The sequence below is a fragment of the Cynara cardunculus genome, assembly GCF_001531365.2.
Source record: "Cynara cardunculus var. scolymus isolate 2C chromosome LG 15, CcrdV1, whole genome shotgun sequence".
NCBI lineage: Eukaryota > Viridiplantae > Streptophyta > Magnoliopsida > Asterales > Asteraceae > Cynara > Cynara cardunculus.
The window spans coordinates 43825-50509 of record NC_037542.1 but is presented as its reverse complement, the minus strand read 5'-3'; the positions used below and the strand labels follow the sequence as shown (position 1 = coordinate 50509).

General features: G+C 35.5%; 1 protein-coding gene across 2 annotated transcripts; it reads right to left on the bottom strand.

Moving 5' to 3' along the window:
* Nucleotides 1-1534: 1534 nt before the first annotated feature.
* LOC112527437 (protein PHOX1-like) lies at nucleotides 1535-6471 on the bottom strand. Of its 2 annotated transcripts, XM_025138101.1 has the most exons (4): nucleotides 6318-6448; nucleotides 4046-6241; nucleotides 3695-3929; nucleotides 1535-1804 (listed from the first exon to the last, which is right to left on the bottom strand). In XM_025138101.1, exons 2-3 carry the CDS (start codon nucleotides 6063-6065, stop codon nucleotides 3781-3783), a joined length of 2169 nt encoding a protein of 722 aa, XP_024993869.1. In that variant the 5' UTR covers nucleotides 6066-6241; nucleotides 6318-6448; the 3' UTR covers nucleotides 1535-1804; nucleotides 3695-3780. The 2 variants fall into 2 exon arrangements, with proteins under 2 accessions (XP_024993869.1, XP_024993868.1); XM_025138100.1 differs by having other exon boundaries at nucleotides 4046-6471.
* Nucleotides 6472-6685: the final 214 nt, after the last annotated feature.

Below are 6685 nucleotides of genomic sequence, written 5' to 3'. Positions count from 1 at the left end.
CCGAACCAGTATTTGAATCTTGTTTTCTTCTTTGAATGAAAACCACAAGAACATATCCCAAAAACTTTCATTTCTCCTTTCAAACTATATATGTATAATAGAGGAAAAGGATATGTGAGGCGGTGTATGGGTTTGCACCCAGCCTCCTCCTCCCCCCTATGTGAATTCCTTACAAAAACCATCATCCAGATATGTTATTGGACCAAACTTAATAAAACACAAGTAGGTGACCAAAATTTCACTTGGTCCCTCACCTTCCATCAATTATAAGCTTTTTACCCCTTAACCTTCCATTGTTATTTATTTCGAAACCCGATCAACAAATTTAGAACCGAACATTACACTAACAGGTTTTAGAAAGTTCAAGAAGTTATTTAAAGTTTTGGAATATCCAAAAACTTATTTGTTTTAAAAAATTGTCCAAGAACTTAATCATTCCAAACATTAATGTTCATTTGGTTTTTTAAACCTTTCCCTAAAAGAATAAGACAAAAAAACAAATAAAAATATGATTGTAATAGAGTTAAGGGTGTGGTCAACAAGGATTAGGGGTGCCAATAGCCTCCCTCTCTCGAGGACATGGCAAAAGTTAACAAATCTTTATGGCATGTCATTGTCGACGTGAGAGTTCCACATGGAATATGTTGTTAACACGTCATTTTTCATATTATATTATTTACTTTCTGATATTTTCTTATTATAACGTTATAGTTTTAATTTTGTTTTCCTTGCTACAAAATCATACAATGGAATATCTTTTTAAAACATCATTTATAAATTAGACATGTTTACAAAAGATTAGGTTATTATAAACTTTAATTAAAATACAATGTTATAATAAATAAATAAAAAGTTGAAAAAACCTCATTATTTCTTGCATTGACGAAGAATCGTGTGAGAAAAGAAGTTATGGTGAGAAGGTTAAAAAAAGATTTGAACCCTTAATCACTTTTAATCTCATGTCTATTCATGAATTACACTTTAGAATGGAATTGATCTGATGCATCTCATTACGGTTAAGACATTCAATTATGATTGATTCAATAGTGGAGATTCTTATGTTTTTCACCGTAACTTCTTTTCTCACTGAAACCCAACCCTCGCATTTAACCCAAATATAAATGCAACAACATGATCAACCAATGCCAAAGAAACAAAGAACATACCATTTGGGCAAAAAAGAGTTGGGTCTCAATGAAAATAGAAGTTATCCTCAGAAGGATAAGATTAAATATTCATCCAAAATGAAGATCAACAGTAACAGAATGCACCAGATCAATTCCTATGAAAATCGCACAATTCAGGGATGGGTGAGACTAAAAGTGATCAAGAATCTAGATCACTTCTTACGCCGAAAGAAAAAACCATATGGGAATTGGCTGGTTGCATGCCAATCCTAGCCTGCAGAATCAAACCAAATACAGATCACCTACACCCAAACGTCACCCATTTTGTCTACATATCAGTTCTTGATAAATATGAAGTAATATAACAAAAAGATGAATGTATATATATTCATAAAATATGCAATTAAGTACACAAAAACAATCATATATCCTGAAAAGAGGAACAATTCCAAAGAAGTGCTCAACATGAGCAGAAGAACCCTAAAACAATGAATGTTTTACATCTACAACGCTGAAATCTGTTGCAAAATTTACTCTAGTGTATACTACTTTACTCAATCCCAGAGCAAAAGTGTATATGATGATGAATAAATGGCTTCAAACAAACAAAAAACAAACTCTTCACTTCTTTCAACTCCAATGGCCAAAAACCAAAACTTCAAGTCTACAAAAAACCCCTGCAAAATGCATCGATAGTACCATTTCAATCGATCAACTTGTGTGATAACATATATGATATCTTATTATAATAGTCCGACAATGCACGATATAACTTTAATCCCTACTTTAAACTAATTACAATTCTGGTCACTATGGTTTACCAATTTGTTTCTCTTCTGGTCCCTCCACTAACTTTTGTTAAATAACTACAAATCAATTTTGCTAAAAAAACAAAAGGATCGATAAAATGATGAAAATGCCTCTCATTTAACGGAATTTTTTATCAGCCATTAGAGAGAAGGACTAAATCTGCACATTTTTACAAACCAAGATGGTCATCTTATAACTTAAAAGTGCAGTGACGAAAAGTGCTATCTTCAACAAACCACAGGGACCAAAATTGGTAGTTTAAAAAATATAAAGGAAAGATAGATACATATATACACATATATATGATGCATAGATACCAAAAACATGTGAAATTTTAATGGATTTATAGATTTGATCTTCATAATTTCAAACTTCAATAGTGCAGATTCCTAAAGAATTTCAATAACACAAAATTCCAAATTAACCGAACAACAAACTCAAAGATTCCAAGCTTGAAAGCAAATAAGAGGCACTTGGTTCGTCTCAAGAGCGGAAATGGGAATGTTGGGCATCAAAGTAAGAATGAGTTTCATTCCCTCCAATATGTTGACAAATGCTTCATTACACGGTATCTAGTAACTGCTCATTCCATTGCATCAAACCAAACACAATTCATGATTTTTATTCCCATTTCCCATCCCTTAACCCCCCCACAATTCCAATATTCTCAATTGGGCCTCTTTTGAATCTGATGCTTACGTTTTTGTCCTTTTGTGGGTTTTATTTTGATTTGGGCCCTTATTTTATTTTAATCCGTTAACTGTCAACGAATATCATCCCGCATCCGACTTAGAAATTCTTAGAATCTTAGATTTTCAATTTCTTTCTATCATCGTCGACAATCAACCTTCTTTGACAGAGTTCGAATTTTCTATCATCGTTTAGGAACACTTTTACTATTTTGTTTTGTGAAACGAGCTTAAGTTGATGTTTAGATGTTGAAACTGTACTTTTGATTAATGCATATATATATATAATTATATATATTATATCCAAATTCTAAGAAATATTATATGAAGCGCTATTTTTTGACCGCTATGCCACCGCAATAACCCTATTTCAAATTATTAGTCCTGACCGCTATTTTGTATCTTTCACGACTGTAACATCACAGCTATCAGACTATGTCTCTAGGGTAGTAGGATAGGGGTATTCAAAGCCACCCCCAATCACTCACTACAATAGATAATGGCTCACAACCTGAAGCAGAATCATTATCGAAATTAATGACAATGGATATTCCTGGGTAGAGATCCATTTTTAGTTTTTGGTCTTCAAATAGATTCTGGTTCTAAATACTCCTCGTGAAATTGAAACATCCCACATATGAATCAACAAGTCCCTATTGCTCTATCACTGCTGTGTAATTTGCTATGCATGTGTATCTGAGATTTCGAGTTGAAACAAAATGTACCACACTCTCTAGTTACTACATAGCCTGTCAAAAGATTATCAAGACAAATGGTAACATTGCATTGTTGTTGATAATGAATTAACTTATTCACAACTACTCAAGTGTTTACTTTTGATAATTAACATATGGTCATATCCCATTTACAATACGCAGTTAATACTATATAGAGACTTGTTCATATTCTGCAGAAAGTCTACTGATACCACCAAGTGATGCACAGATATGTGTAGATCATGCCATATCCTTACTAGTTACTATGATGCAATTAGTTGACAATAACAGCATGTGCTCACTCTTAATTATACAGAAAGCAAAATCAGAGATGAAGGATTAACAATCTTACCTGACAACCATATAGCTCCAAATCACACTGTACTTTTACATAATCGTACTCAGAAACTGCAACAGATATGCTTGAGCATGGAAATCTCAGAGATGTTCCATTAGAGATTGTAGTTTTGAGACTCGACGCCGAAACAGTGGTTCCAGCCGGGAAGATGGAACACCAGTTTGCCACCGTTTAACATCATACATCTCATTCCATGCCTGAACTATTTCATCAATTTTGAAACCAAGACCTGCACTTTGCAAGTTCGAAAGTAAGTATAACATGTTCCACTTCTGAAAAATAAACTACATAATAGATACATGTAATTCTTTATACTATTCATTTTCTAGGAACATCTTAAATTACCTTCAGAAGCAGTTCCATTCGAGCAATGGTTCTTTAAAATTACTGCTAGATCTGTTGGCGATGCTCCAGCAAGTTCAAACTTTTCAACTGAAGCTGCCAAAGATTCTTCCCATGCTGATAAACCCATCTTAAATTCCACAACAGATCGCTCATAAAGCAAGGTTCCCCATAAAATATACATCTGAGATCTCAAGTGTGCAGCTTGCTCAGCAGCTTCATCGGTAGATACATCTTTTAACAACCCTTCCAACCCCAAATTAACCAAATCATCTCTATATTTATCATATAAGCTCAATCCATTTAGACGTTGTTCCTCCAACTCTTCCCAAATCTGCATTCCATGTTCCATGCTGTCCTCAGCCTTATTGTATAGCTCCAAGATCTGTGCAGAAGGTCCAGCCTCTAAATTAGATTTGGTTCCAAGCACATAGCACCATGAAAGCTTTGCTTGTTCAAACTGCTGCTGCCCAAGTGCAAAAAAGCCTTCAAAAAAGTCTGGCTTGATCTGTAAAGCCTCTTTGTACCTTACTCCTGCTTTTACATATTCTTTTTCTGCCCAGTCGTATCCTGTCTTCACCTGCTCTTGTATTGATTCCTCGGTTCCATCTTCCGCAAACACCACCCACTTCCTCGCCTTGTTCATGTGAACATTCCCCCAGTTAAACAATCCTAAAGCAGTCATCTCTTGGAACTTCGCTCCAGCAATATCGAAAAGCTTTTGGGCATTTTCCGTTGTAACAGTTTCTTCAATTGCATCTGAATACAGTTCCATTCCAAGCTCATGAATATCCAAATATGAATCAGAATTGAATCCCACATGATCCTTGAAGAGCCTTGCAAACTGGACAATCCAATCCTCAACACAAGTTGTAACTTTATCTACTTCCCTGTTTTTTCCCACATTGCCGTTCTCGGAAACACTAGATATTAAGCTACTCGTGGGAAAACCGTTGCTTACAAAGCCCTCGTAAGATGGCTCTTTATCTGAACTAACTTCTACTAGGTAGAGCCTCAAAGAACCTTGAGGATCACTGGAAGCCTCAGCCAACCTCAGCTCAGCAGTAGTTGTGATGGTGATCAAATCTCCTTCTTGATCTTTATACTTGATAAGCACACCCTCTAAACCCGGAAAACGGTCCCAAACTATCTCTCTCACCAAACCAATGCTACAGTCAATAGGTAGTTGTGCCCACCTTATGTCATCCCCAAGCACCAATTTCACTACCCTTGTTACAAGTTTTTCTTCTTTAATGCTATTTTTATCCTCAATGAGTACCTTCTTCTCTTCCACTTGATCAACCCTCTTGTCCTTAACTCTCTTAGTCTTGTTGTCCTTAACATTTACAACCTTGTTTTCCTTGACCTCTTCACCCCTGCTTTGCATGACTTGTTCAACACCCTTCTTCTCAACCCTATTGCTCCTCCTCTTTTTTGTCTTCTCTCTCAACACTTTGACTGCCTTCAATGCAGACGGCTCGACATAATCCGGTGGTATAACAGCTTCGATATCTTCAAATTTCAGTCCCTTTTCTTCAATTGCCTTCTTTACCGAATCTTCAATCTCCAGAGCTGTGACATTATTGGGCTCCATGCTCAACACGTTTTTAACATCCCTCAATGCCCATTCTAACTTGTTCAGAGCCTCATAACACCTTGCTCTCTTCAACAAAGCCTTGCTATACTTAGGAGCAACTTCAAGAGCCAAATTGCATTCATGTATTGCTCTTGGGTACTCACCAATACCCATATGCATATAACAAGCAGCCATATTACTGTGTAAAGTAGCAACATCAATATGGTTCCCAGGTAACAACTTAAGAGCCTTCTCATACTTCAACATCGCACCTTCATTGTCACGCTTTAGAAACAATCTATTCCCTTCTTCCTTCAACTCCTGAGACATTTGAATGAAGACAGCCGTATCTTCATCAAACTTTTTCGAACTTTTTTCTGCTTTGTTCTGTTTCACAACTTTCTCAACCCCACTTTGCAACATCTTCTTACCGGTAGGTTTCCCCATTTTCACTCCAAATAATTATCAGTAAACCCTCAAAAATATAACCACTTTTAATCACAAAACCCCAAATCCAAGCTTAAAATGATTCTTATATCAATTTATACCAAAAACAAGTATTTCAACTGACTATGAATTCAATACAGCAATATTGATATCCAGGTTCTCAAATTCAATCCAAACTTCAAATAAAAACAATAACAATGAACAAGTAAACGAGCAAATAGATGAAGGAAAATATAAAAAAAAATCTCAAACCTGAATTTGAATGACTCTGTAAAACCCTAATCGATTAAGAAGGTTGGAGATATTGAGGGAAGAATGTCTTTGGGATGTTGGTCAACCTGACCTGGGAGAGTAAAACGACACCGCGTACCTCGAGTATGAATGAATTGAATATAAGACGACCCAACTTCACATCAAGAGCGTGTAATAACCACTCGTCTTTCTCAAATCAACTAAACTACACTGAATTACATTTTTAGTCCTTGATGTTTGGTGTTGTTAACATATCTCGTCCCTATTTTGAAAAAATTAACAAATTATGATTGCACTTTTTTAATGAGTCAGTCAGCTAGATCTTTATGGTTGTAATCTTTTAACGAGTTAAGTCACTAAAGAAATTA